The sequence below is a fragment of the Megalops cyprinoides genome, chromosome 1, assembly GCF_013368585.1.
Source record: "Megalops cyprinoides isolate fMegCyp1 chromosome 1, fMegCyp1.pri, whole genome shotgun sequence".
NCBI lineage: Eukaryota > Metazoa > Chordata > Actinopteri > Elopiformes > Megalopidae > Megalops > Megalops cyprinoides.
The window spans coordinates 8538863-8552397 of record NC_050583.1 but is presented as its reverse complement, the minus strand read 5'-3'; the positions used below and the strand labels follow the sequence as shown (position 1 = coordinate 8552397).

At 47.1% G+C, this 13535-nt stretch overlaps 1 protein-coding gene across 1 annotated transcript in view; it reads right to left on the bottom strand.

Moving 5' to 3' along the window:
- Window positions 1-13535, bottom strand: part of gcgrb (glucagon receptor b) — a 73641-nt gene that overhangs the window by 8334 nt on the left and 51772 nt on the right. Inside the window, exons 2-9 of the mRNA XM_036544730.1 lie at window positions 9874-10019; window positions 8366-8462; window positions 7525-7632; window positions 6215-6306; window positions 4489-4595; window positions 3630-3795; window positions 3027-3186; window positions 2541-2601 (exon numbers count right to left, since the gene is read on the bottom strand). Of these exons, the coding sequence (XP_036400623.1) occupies window positions 2541-2601; window positions 3027-3186; window positions 3630-3795; window positions 4489-4595; window positions 6215-6306; window positions 7525-7632; window positions 8366-8462; window positions 9874-9927 (845 nt within the window). The 5' untranslated portion in view covers window positions 9928-10019. The remainder of the gene's footprint in view (window positions 1-2540; window positions 2602-3026; window positions 3187-3629; window positions 3796-4488; window positions 4596-6214; window positions 6307-7524; window positions 7633-8365; window positions 8463-9873; window positions 10020-13535) is intronic.

The window sequence follows — 13535 nt, the reverse complement described above, 5'->3', positions numbered from 1 at the left end:
GTGACTGCCAAATGAGAGCAATATAATGTAAGAATGGAACGAGTGAACGGCGTGCTCCGGCCCGCTGGTGTCACGTTCTCACTTCGGGACTGCAGTCTTTCTCCGCTGCGCTGTGCGCAGCTCGCTGTCACTTTGACCCACTCACCGTGGGTGGCAGAGGGTGACACGGCGTGTCTGTGAATGCTCCTCCAGCATCAAGCTCAATTAAACCTATCGATTCGCTCCGAGGGTCATTCATCCGGTCAGGCTGGTCGATCGGCTCGGCCCGTGAGCCGCCTCTGGGGCGAGGACCAGCAGAGGGAGTCGCCGGGGGTGATCTCATTCAACATCCATCCCCGTTTTCGATCGAGAGGTGAACGCATCCCCCCCCGACACATCGCTGAAACCCCCTGGCGACTCCGTTTAGAAGGTCGGACACAGACTAAGGGCGGATTGCGCGGATGGGTGAATACCACTTTTCTTTTATTCGTCTTGAGGCGGAGCAGAGCAGAGGTCCAACGCTAGGGGCCTCGTCCCTCTGAATGTCTCGCATGAGAAACTTTCGCCTGCTCCGCTCTGCAGAGATCTTTGGACTTGTGTTAGAGATCTTCGGAGTGTGTCGTTTATGCAAACAAAAGCAAAAGAAGGAAAGAAGCATCCCTCTTTTCTTGAAGGTATGCTTGTGACGTTGAGCCCTGGCAGTTTGATAGCTGCGGCAGGAATCTATTGGAGTCCAGGAGCTTTGGGTTGGTGATGCAGCTGAAGACTACCTACCCCCTGCTCGTGTAGCTCAGGGATTTTCCGCTCGGTTTGCGCCCCTGACATGCATAAAGATAAACATTATAGTGGATGCACTTCACTTAACCATATCTTACAGAGCAGACAGCACAGCTAGACCGCCTGGACATACATGCAATCTGCAGGTTTCTCAATTTTGTCAGACCTGGCGGTGAAGCCCACACCAAGCCTGAGAGAGAAGTCCTATCTTCACTCTCTCTGGACTGCCTGACAGAGTGGTGCATCACAGGCAATGTAATGGTGCCTCAGGGCCAGGCGATGCTGATGTGATGGAGATTCCCCCTAGACTGCTGTGCACAGAGGGACTGAATGCGTGAGAGTGTCAGGGCCTCACTGTATGCGGCAGGAAGCAATCTGGTGTGGCAATTAACCAGCAAGTAACGAGAAGGTTTTTGGTTTAATTCTTGGGTAGTGTTCAGAGTTCAGAGTTCACTAAAGAGTCCGTAAGAGTGTCAGTGCCTCACTGCATCCTTGAGGCAGCAATCTGGTGTGGCAGGTAACCAGCAAGTAACCAGAAGTTTGTTGGTTTAATTTTTTTAGGCAGGGTGCTGCTGCAGGCTTAACACAGATATCCACTTCAACTGGATAAATCTTTATAGCTAAATTCACAGCTAAACTGTAACATATAAGGCACCATAATTAGAGCGTCTGCAAATGAAGAGTGTGACAATGTAGAAGGAACGAGTTGACTCTGCCCTTTACTGCATTCACAAGAGCAGAGCACAAGCTTTCACAAATTAGATTAGATGATGTCAAATTCGATTTCTAAATTAGATTAGATCAGATTATCTGTTATGCACAGAGGTTTGCTTTGCATTAAACTTGTCCCTCCGCATAGCAGTCTAGCACATTTAAAACAACATGCAAGCATACCCACATGACAAGTACGTAAGAACACATGCTCGTGTCGGTATTATGAAAAAAAAATTAAAAGAAATATCCAACAAGCATTCAACAAAAATTCAAGAGGCAGCCAAACATGGACCCCTCATTAGTCGGGCATGAAACCCTCAAAGATGGTAGGTTTGTTATTTGGTTCTTCAGCTGGCATATGATAGTTATGATGATGATAATGATGATGATCATGATTGTTGTTGTTGTTGTTGTTGTTATTATTAGCAGTAGTAATTCATTTTGCAGATGTCTTTTATCCAGAGCAAATAACAAGGCCATCATAAAACATGCAGAACATGTTGCATGAGGCAAAGAAGAACAAGGTCATGGGTAAAATTAACAAAAGAACACATGAGCGTTAATGCATCTAGCTAAAAACCAGAGGCAAGATAAGCATCAAACTCTTAAAAGTTGGTTCAAATTTAGGGCAAACACACCCCGGTACTGGAGCCAGAGCTGCTTACTGTTATAAGTCTGCAAGGGTCAGGCTGAAAGCAATGACTGTGCAAGGCAAAACATTTTTGAAGCACTTAGTTGGCGGGATTCAGGGGATCACGATGCATTAATTGTACAACTCCAAACATGCGGTTTTCGGCAGCAGGCTGCGAAACGCGGGGGGAGAATTCGATATCCCACACGCCTTCTGTAACAGGAACACCAGCAAAATGCCTAATCCACACCTCCCGGGGCAGAGAGATTCTGAGGAAATCCGATGACGCTTAGCGAGACAGCGGCAGGGGATCTTCAGCCCTAAAGAGCTGGATTGCAGGCATTATTCAGCCCCTTCTTTTCTTTGCAAATTCGGACAATGCGATGCACTTGTGGATGCGTACCTCAGGTGGGAGGTTAGTACGAAGCAGAGTACTTACTCTTCGTTCTCGTACAGGTACTTGGCAGTGATCCAGGGTAACACGAACATCAGTGGTGCCCCTGTGGGGTGCAAAAGACACTGAGAGACAGAACAAACTGAAACCATCCCCTGCCTCTAACCCCCCCCTCCAGTCTTCTCCCCATTCCCCACTGCTGCCTGTTGTAGTCATTGTCCCGACCCCCATGTCACTTTCTCTCCAAACCCCTCACCCCTTCAACCTCTCTCTAAACTTTGAGTGCTATGGTGTAAATACCCTTTAATACATGCGCAGATAAATATGTGAGGCATAAACACACACACACACACACACACACACACACACACACACACACACACACACACACACACACACACACACACACACACACACACACACGCACACTTAACAGTTCAAGCTGGTGCACTAGTCCTTCACACTCACAGTACTCCCACGCATGCTTACGAGAGCGCATTCACACGTACACACACGCACACGCGCGCTGACCCCAGCCAATGCACAGGTAGATGTTGAAGTAGTTCCTCTCTGTGAACACGGTGACCACCAGCAGGTTGTGCAGGTAGATGCCCTCCACCAGCAGCCAGTAGTTGTTGGCCATGATGCTGTACTGCATCATCACCACAGCGATGCGGCATCCGGCGGTCGTCTGGAACACACGCGAATGCACAGACTCGATCTTACATCGCGTGCCCTCAGGTCACTCCCAAACCAAACCAAAAACCCAAACATTTCTGAAGCTCAAAGCTGTTCAGTTTTCACTATAGTAAGCCAGCCTGTCCTGTCACAGTTTGGTTTTCGCTATAGTAAGCCAGCCTGTCCTGTCACAGTTTGGTTTTCGCTATAGTAAGCCAGCCTGTCCTGTAACAGTTTGGTTTTCACTATAGCAAGCCAGCCTGTCCTGTGATAAACGGGAAAAGCAAATCAGACTGAGCCTTTGGGGACATTCCGATCTTAAAGTTTTGGGAAAAGTGTCCACCCCCTTGTGCTCATGGTTGTTTGTCTGGAATCACACTTGCTGCTCCCTGTGTGCAACTAAGGGGGGACTTGGTAACCCGACCCCCGGCCCCCGTCAGGGGTGGAAAAGCGCACCTCTGTATTGGCCAAACGTTCCACCTGGTAGTCAGGGGCCATGTCGTTGTTGAGGTTGAGGGTGGGCGTGTCCAGCAGGGCGTCTTTGATGAGAATGGAGAGAGCCCGAAGGATGAAGGAGGCGAACAGGTTCATGTGGATGTTGTTCCGCATGCAGTGGAGTTTCCTGAGGAAAAAAAAAGAACCAGGATGGGGGAGTAGCAAGGGTTGGGGGGTGAGGGGTGAGGAGGTCCATGAGGAGAGGTGGTGGTCTGTCTTCACACTGACTGAATCAATCCGACCACCCAGCTTTGCCTCTCTTACAATCCCCTGATCACACAGCAGATCAAAACCCAGTCTAAGCCAAGCAATACCTGCGGTGGTCATACAGCTGCAGGGCACATCTAATGACAAGTCTCACCGAGGCGCTGATTGGACAAGCATCACCTGGGAGCTCAGCCGATGATTTGATTTGGAGACGAAAAGTTCATCCTCTGTGGTGTGAGCAGAGCCATTCTCACTTTCTTACTGTAAAGGCAGTGTACGTTTCATCAATCTTCACCCTCTGGTTGTCAGAGCGTCCAGGCAGAATGGCCAAACAGCCCAACAGGAGCAGTCAGGAGAAAAACTTTTGGAGAACCCAACAGTGATACGCATGTCTCTTTCCTATAGCGCACACTCTCTCTGCAGGTGTGTCTCTCACTTGAATCATGCCCTTGAAAATGGAGTCAATATGTGTGAAGACTTCGGTGATCCCCTTTTCCTCTATCTCTCTTTTTCTTTCTCTCTCTGTCTGTCTGTCTGTATTTCTCTCTCTCTCTCTCTCTCTCTCTCTCTCTCTCTCTCTCCCTCCCTCTTTCTCTGCAAATGTGTCTCTTACCTGAAGGCCACCAGGATGCCAAGTGCCAGCACCAGCGCCCCAAGGGACAGGGAGTAGCCCACAGTGTACATGGCCCTGAACTTGCTGAGGATCCTGCCGTATTGTTGCTGCGGAGAAACAGAGAGAAAGAGAGAGCGTGTGAGAGAGAGAGGAGTGAGGAGTGAGGAGTGAGGAGTGAGGAGAAGAAATAGAGGGAGAGGAATGAAGAGGAGAGAGGGGGGGGGGGAGAGGAGTAAAGAGGAGAGAGAGAGAAGTGAAGAGGAGAAAGACAGAGCGAGAGGGAAAATGGAGTGAAGAGAAAGTGAGAGAGAGTGACAGAGTGAATGAGACTGGGCATAACCTCAGTGAACACCAGCAGTATTTAGTACACAGCAGCTCATCTCCACAGAAGCATAGCAGAACTGAAATTTGTAGCTTGTGTGAGTTCTGTGGTATCCGAGACTTCCTTAGCTACCTTTGCTGCTTATGGAGCTGAAGCCAAATTGCCTTTAGCTCACCTTATAATGACAGTGGACAATTAGTTTAGCTGTGCAATGAGAAGAGGTTTGGATCTCCCTTTGGGAGTTGAGGACTTTTTTTTACAATGAACAATATTTACAGTAACTTCCCTACAGCCCAACTAAGCTGTAACACAAGTGTTTCTTGACCACCTTTTCACCATAGCTCTGATTGTGTCTGTGTCCACTACCCCTCCCAGAGTATAGAATACTTCACTCATTACTCCTACACATCCATTGCACTTTTAAATACAAATATATTTTTCTGAAAATGTAATACATGTTGCATGGCATTATTAAATAAAAATGAAATGGAATGAAGAATAAAGAATTTTAATGACTGAAATATGTCAATCATCACCACTGAACATAACTTCATGAATAATAGCATGTGTTATGAAAAGAAAATATATGCTGGGGTGACAGTGGCTCAGGAGCTAGAGCAGTCGACTGGGGATTGGAAGGTCCCTGGTTTGAATCTGGCTCATCCTGGCAGAGTGTTGAAGTGTCCTTGAGCAAGACACTGAACCCCCAACAGCTCCCAGTGGCCAGTTGGTAAGCCTCTGCCACTGGTAGGTAGATGTGAGGCATATAACTGTAAAGTGCTTTGAGTACTCAAATGAGTAGAAAAGCGCTATATAAATGCAGTCCATTTAAGTCCACATTCAATATGTGACTCACAGAAATAGTACAGGATGGTTTTAATATAAACCATATTTTACATTTTTTTACATAATATTTTTTGCCATATGTTGATATACTGTAAACTTTAACACATTCAATGATAATGTTGGAGCTCAAATATTCCTTTTAGTCTTTGCCTGCACATCCTCTACTGCTCAAACCTGGAAAAAAAAGGAAAAAGCCTGTTTCCTTCCAGTAATGTCCTGAGTACCAAACAAATAACAACAACAAATCAAGCACATTGGACATTGTGCAACCACAAAAAATATATGAGTGTTTTGGACAAGGTGACCTTTCTCCAGATTTCAAGATCCAGTCTTTAAAATGGCCCCTGTGCAGACCGTGCATTAGTATTGTTTAATTTTGCAGTGTTTTTTTTTCAAATCATTTGGCTGAGTATCTACTAAACTCAAGTTGTATTTACTTTAAGGTCCTGGTGAGTTATATGCAGCATGAAAGGTCATGAAAGGCACCACAATGCTCACCCCTGACCCCTCACACACCCCTCCACCCCCCCGTTCCCCACTCTGGCGGTGTTCTCTCACTTGGGCGGGATCGTCCTGCTCGCACTCGGTGGTGTTCATAGGGGCCCACTGCCCGTCTGCAGTGCAGAACCGGTACACCAGGCCCTGCCGGACTGAAACACACACACACACACACACACACACACACATGCAAACACACGCACACACACAAACACATGCAAACACACACGCAAACACACACACACAACGCACACGCGCACACACACACACACACACACACACACACACACACACACACACACACACACACACATACACACACACACATACAACCCCACAGTATGAATCACAGAGTACAACACAGTGTCTAATACACCCGTCACCACCCCCGCACTACCCGGTCACTCCAAGTGGACCTCCAGGGGTTTTCTCCCTCTTCAATCACATCCCTAGCAACCACAACTCCTGACATCCACCCCCCACCCCCCCAAAACATTCACGTCTGCTACAACGAGAGATTCATGCTCCCCTGCTCCACCTACAAATCAAACTTTATGGGGCCTCTTAATGTCCTTTGGTTTAAGAACTACCTGATTAAAGGAATAAAGCATAAACGTCAGGAGTCCCTGCCGTTTGATGGTTCCCATGTGCACGTTCTCACCGTGTCTCTGTGTTCCCGGCCCTTTCCTCTACGATTCACTATTCATAGCGGCTTTTAGATCGACCCTCTCCCAGAGCCCTTACCTCTGGCCCCACATTCTTCTTCTACTCTGTCACCCCACGGGCGTCAAGATGGCTTCAAATGCGGGCCTGCCCTGTACTGGCATAAACTGCTGCCAGACTGAAAATCAACTGCCACTAGACCTGCTTTAGATTGTCACTGAACTGACACAAAGTCACCACCTAACTCAAAAACTCATCCCACCTCAAAGTGTTGTTTCACAGATTTTTGTCTGACATTAATGGTTGCTTCACTCCCTGTTTCACGCTGTAAGTACCCAAATCCTCCCCGCTGTTTCTATTCTGAGGACCTGACAACACCATCTCTCCTCTGAATGTTCCCCACAACCTCTACCTGCATCTTCATCTATACCCCCAGACACTCATAACCATAGCTATCCTCTCTCCTCCAACTTTCCCCTTGACCTTCAAAACCTTAAAACACCCTTCCACCATCACCCCTAGACACTTAAAACTGCTAAACACCCCTCCACCAGCATCCTCAGGTCCTCAAAACCTCTGAACACCCCTCCACCATTACCCCTAGGCCCTACCCCTCAAAACCTCAAAATCCCCAACTAGTCCTCCACCTTCACCCCCTACCATTCCCAAAAACCTCCTCCCCCATCCCCCCTCCCTGGGGCTCTCACCTTTTAAGTACCATGGCAGGTACCAGGGGCAGGACACGTTGACTGTGGTGCCGGGGAGCCCATCGGGCCAGCATGCGTAATGGTCGAAGGTCCGGTTACACACCACAACTGAGATAAAAGGTATGACAGGAACGAAAGATGAAAAAGGAAGAGAGTGGGATCAGTCAGGAGAGGCTCACAAGAGATTTGAACCTGAAACCACCAAGACCACAGCTGTACCGCTCCACACAGAATCAGAAACACAAGCCCATTGCCTGTTAAGATGCCTGTCTGAGGGTATCCCACTGTACAAATCATGCCACACTGGAGATGTGACCTAGACCAGATGTGAAAAGGCCTACCTTCCTCCTTTTATGAATTAACACTAAGACCTGTTTGAACTAAAGGACTTATTATTAAGGGAAAGGCAAAGACAACTGCAAAAAAAAAAAAGTAATAATAATTTGCAACCTTCTAAAACAAATTTAAATCTTGACAAATTACAGAGCCTGACAGAGAAATCCTATTATCAGAATATTTACTTTGGAAGCATCGAAAGACCCACATTCTTCAAATGGATTCATTACTATTCATTATTTTCAAATGTGTCACCATTGAACCATGTCAACATCAGCTAAATATCCTTCTTCATTTTAAATATCATTGTTACCTATTGGGGCTGCTACCAGTATTGGGCCCTCCATTTCAGGCTGGTTCCAAACTATGTGGTATTTTTACTGATAAATGGATGACTAAAAAACACCCCACCGGGAATCTATTTCCGTTTCCTACCACCATTATCATTAACAGAATAGAAATGAATCTCAGTCACAGGTTGATGATGTCATCAGCCCAGCCTCACCTGTGGCAGGTGGCTCACTACTGATGTTGTGAGTACACTCGTTCTTGTAGCTCATCCATTGTTCCATCAAAACCTTCAGGGTTTTGGTTGAGGAGACCTGAAATAAAACACATACAACACAATCTTTGATCGCAAATGGAACATAAGCATTTCAACACTGTGACCCTGTGGTCTCAACCTAATTGCATATTTTCATCATAATAAAGCTGGCCTCAATATGAGCCCATCGCTTTAACATGACTATGTTCACAAGTCTCAACCAAGCACAAACTTATATCAATACAACAGCGTGGTTTCAAAGTGAATCCACACTGGTCTAGGACTGGATCACAATTTCAATCTACTAAAATCCCTTGAAACTAAAAAAATAGCAACAACAAAAATAACGGCTTTCCACCAATATTTTTGTCTTTAAAACATAAACCTTTCTCAAAGATAATCAGCGCACTGGCCAGGGTTTTGGTTGACATAGATCACCGAGGAGCACACAATCACTCGGTTGTCATTTTTCTTCCGTGTGTAATGTCATTCACAGGTGTCTGTTTTGGTGCCACCTGCCTGATAACTGTACTCCAATCTCTTTAGCACGCGGCCATGGCAACGCCTGGCCGTTTACCGCGCCGTCCCAACAGCGCTCCATCTTGGCAGCGATGCGGCCGCTGTTTATTTTTAAAGTCACGCCGTGCAGCAAAGTCATAAACACGCCTGGGGTTTTTAAACACGGATGATTAAGTGGTCATTAAACTCACTTCGACTCACTTCAGTGTTTGAGCTCCCTGTGGTCTGTCGCGGGGAGCAAAACGCTCACTGTAGCAGTTCCATGTTTCTTTTTTTTTTCAAATTATTTTCATTTCATGCAGATGTTTAGCATTTCATCGCCTTCAGTTTAACCAGGGTGAAAATTAATTATTCTTCCTTCGATGAGTGTGAAGCGGTAACTTTTAATCACGGGAGGAAAAACAAAAAAAAAAAACAAATTACTGTCCACTCCTCAGAAGGTCGGAGGTCTTTAATTGATGGGAATACGCTGTACGCGGTGTGCTTGTTGGAATTCCTGCAGATTTTAATTGGCCAGAGATTCCATTCATGTTTTATTGATGCTGTTGCATTCAGGAGCTCAGGGAGTTCCTCTTAATGAGCCTCTGCATGCATTTCCCCATCTCTTCTTTCTCCTCTAACTCTGAGTCCTTGCAAAACTCCTCCAAAGACAGACTTCTCGATGAGAATCGCAGTTTAAACCCCCCTCCCCTTGTGTGTGTGTGTGTGCGTGTATGTGTGTGTGTGCATGCGTGCGTGTTTGTTTGCATGTGTGTTTGTATGTGTGTGTCTGCGTGTGTCTGTGTGTGTGTGTCAGTGTATGTGTGTGCGTGTGTGCGTGCATGTGTGTCAGTGTGTGTGTCTGCGTGTGTGTGTGTGTGTGTGTGTGTCAGTGTATGTGTGTGCGTGTATGCGTGTGTGCGTGCATGTGTGCCAGTGTGTGTGTGTGTTTGTGTGTGCAGGTGCCTTACCTGGGTGATGATGGACAGCGTGAGCAGGGTCAAAAGAAGGAACACCTGTGACATCCCTTAGTCCTGCTGCCGATGCCGGGAGGGGGTGGGGGGAGCGAGGGAGAGCTCACCTCATAGGGAGGCGTCACCTGGGCTCACCATGCAACCTGGGGCAACACAGAGGGAGGGAGAGAGAGAGGGACAGAGAGGGAGAGAGAGAGAGAGAGAGAGAGAGAGAGAGAGAGAGAGAGAGAGAAATACAGACAGAGGGACAGAGAGAGAAAGAAAAAGAGAGATAGAGGAAAAGGGGATCACCGAAGTCTTCACACATATTGACTCCATTTTCATATATACAAACATCCCCCTTACAATGTCACACAAACAGGCCTTAGATATGCAAAAATCCAACTAAAAGTCCAACTCTATGCACACATATACAAAACAAAACCTGATGACAGATATACAACAGAGAGATAACAGATGCACATACAAAAATGTTCACACATACAAAAATACAATGATTTGCACAAACCCCAATATACAAAGGAGCTCTCTGTGCTGTCTGCTAAGACAAACAAAAGCACAGACTAACATCACTGCACATTCTGAAGTAAATCTAAAAGTAAACAGTAAGGAGTTCAGCTGCTTAGAAACTCAACACAGTGTTTATAAGCTCTACAAACCGAGAGAAAAAAGCCAGCATACTGTACCTTCAGGCACACAGATGTACACACACACACACATACAGGCACCCACATATAAAAACACACACACACAATCACACACACATTCACATACACACACACACACACACACACGTTCTGAGACCATTTGCAATCTCTTATATCAGTAAATAGATTATTCCGGTTCCAGACACTCCTTCTGTTCTGGGTGTATGTCACACACCGGGCCCTGGGGAAAAAACTCTGTCACAGTTATAACTGTGGAGGACAAAGTGTGTTCTTCAAACACGGAACATTCTTGGCTTTCCGACTGAGTTAGGCTCCAACTGCGCTCTTAAATAAGTGATCAGCCCACTGTAAACGAATCGCATGCTATTGTGCCTGGCGGCCCGCCAGCAGTAAGAGGCAGCTCTGTCAGCATGAATACTTCATGTAGCCTTCTGTTCCTGCCCCTGCTGCCTCTTATCGTTACAATAACAGTCATTATCCTGGGCCTTCAACATCGTCATCATTATCTCCATCATCACCGTCATCGTAAGCAGCGGCAGCATCACCACACAGCACCATCACTCCTATTTTTCATTTTCTTCTTTCATCATCAAAGTCTGCCGAGAGGCTATCTGAGGCGCTACAGCCCGGGTTCGAGGCCAGCCCTGGAATCTGCCGAGAGTGACCGAGAACCCACGGCGGCAGAATGATTTGGGTTTGTGGGGGTAGGGGTAGGGGTAGGGGCGGCGTTTGCCTTGCTGCACCAGTCTTGGCACCCTCTGGCTTGTGCAAATGCCTGTGAGTTGCTCCGGTGACGTTGGGCGACACGCCCATCCTCCGCCCTGGTGCACTGTGGGACTTGTAGTGTGAAAACAGTTGTATTTGATGTGTGTGTGTGTGTGTGTACTGCATGATTGCATTCTCAATGGCCTGTGCTTGCGTTTGAGTACAGAGGCTGTTGTGGGGAGAGGAGCCTGATGTACAAGTACTGAATACAAACAGCAAGGTGAAATGCAAACTGAAGTATTAATAAGCCTCCCTAGCTATGTGTGGCATGTATGTGAATGCGTCATCAGCTCAGCTAAAGACCAGGTACAATGCGCTAGTTCTTGTATGTCTTGTATACCGTGACTTCAGTCTTGACTTCAGCCACAAAAGGCATTCAGATAAAAATGTCTACCCACAATCTGCATCTGACAGCACTGGAGTCTGCCTGTCAACGTAACTGTAAATTTCTGTGCCCACGTCCGTCCACAGACTCATTCAGCAGGCCTCTTTTGGCGTTGAAACAAAATCCCCCCGCTATGATAGCATTCTGCCCAGCCAAATTCAAATCACATCCTGCCTCGGCCGTCACTGCATCGTGCTAGGCGCCATAAACGACCCCGATTGGACAGTCCCTTGCTGCCGCCAGTTCAGCTCTCAGGATTGGCTCAGACCCAAGGGCCCATTTATAGAGAGTTCAGCCAGTTCAGCAGGGTATAGTCACAGAGCCCTCGGTCAGTTTGTGATTGTTTACCGTGTGCAGGTACTCAGACACTTCCTGCCTCTGAATAAGTCAACCCAGTTGTATGAGTAACCTAGTTGTGTTTTGATCATTTACATTATTGCTTTGACAACAATGTTTTTGCTTGACTTGCCAATAAAGCACCACTGATCTGAAAAACGTAGAGGGGAGACACAGGGCACAAGGAACACAGGGCTGCCATATGGAAAAATACGAATGACTTGAGAATGCGAAAAAGAACGAAATCCCACTTGTGTCGTTTGGAGGATTCGGCCGGGGGGTGGGGTTGGGGGTGGGGGGGTGTTGTTGTTGTTGATTTCCCATACTGACACATGTCTGCTAGCATTCCACAGACACAGAGATTTACTGCCCACTGATGCAGGGGAAGAGGAAGGCGCTTCCTGAGAGCTCCCATCTCCCAGCAGAGGTACCCAATTCCTGTGTGTGTGCACATGTGTGTATGTGTGTGTGTGTGTGTGTGTGTGTGTGGGTGTGAGCGATGTATGTGTGTGTGTGTGTGTGCGCATGTGTGTGTGTGTGCGTGCGTGCGTGCATGCATGCGTGTGTGTGTGTGTATGTGGGTGTGAGCGATGCTCTGCACTGTCCTGATAAAACTCTGAGAATGTATCAAAAATGTTTGTTAGATTGGTGATACTTAATTGGAGAAGTTGCGTATTTCATATTCAGAGTAAAAGACCAAGTCCAGCTGCTGTTGGAGAAAGGGGTAGCTTTTGACGTGTGCCCCCAAGAGTCAAGACTAGTCTTGTTGCCCTTCTCTGTACTCTTTCCAATGCCTCTTTGACAAAAGACAATGAAGAGAGACCAAAGGCTGTGTTATCTGTGTAAAACATATACAAATAAAACTTGATAGGGAATTAATAAGGTGGAGCATGGAAAGTATTATTTTTTATTAAATTATGTGTAATGGTGAGACAGTGAGACAGAGTGTGTGTATTTGTGTGTAACTTACAAGCAGGTGCATGTCCATGGCGATGGCTACTCACCCAAGCGTTCATCCGTACACAAAACCCCCCCCTCCCGCCGCTCCCGCCGCTCCCGTCCCACCATGCCGCTTCGGCCGAAGTCGGAGAACGGAACGAAATCTGAAACGTTTCTGCAAAAAACACCGTTACCATGGAAACATTTTTGGCTAAAACGTTTCAAATTCCATTCCGTTCCAGTCTCTTTGCAGGCGGCAATCGAGGCCTGGGGAGGGAGCCTGCGTGCGTGCGTTTGTGCGTTTGTGCGTCGAGTGTGTGTGTGGGTATGCACATGACGTAAATGCAGGCAAACAACAGCAAACAAGCGTCAACTATGGCCGTGGCGGTGACAGAAAGGACAGCAGAACAGGCTTTGTAGGTAAGAAGTACGTAAGCAGCACGTAAGACCAACAGTCACTGTGGTTGCAATGAGCAGACTCTGCAAGCCTCTGTCTCAACAAGCCACAGGTTCCCACTGCCCTACCCTAGCCCTGACTGGCTGCAATAAAGTGAGAAACAAGGGCT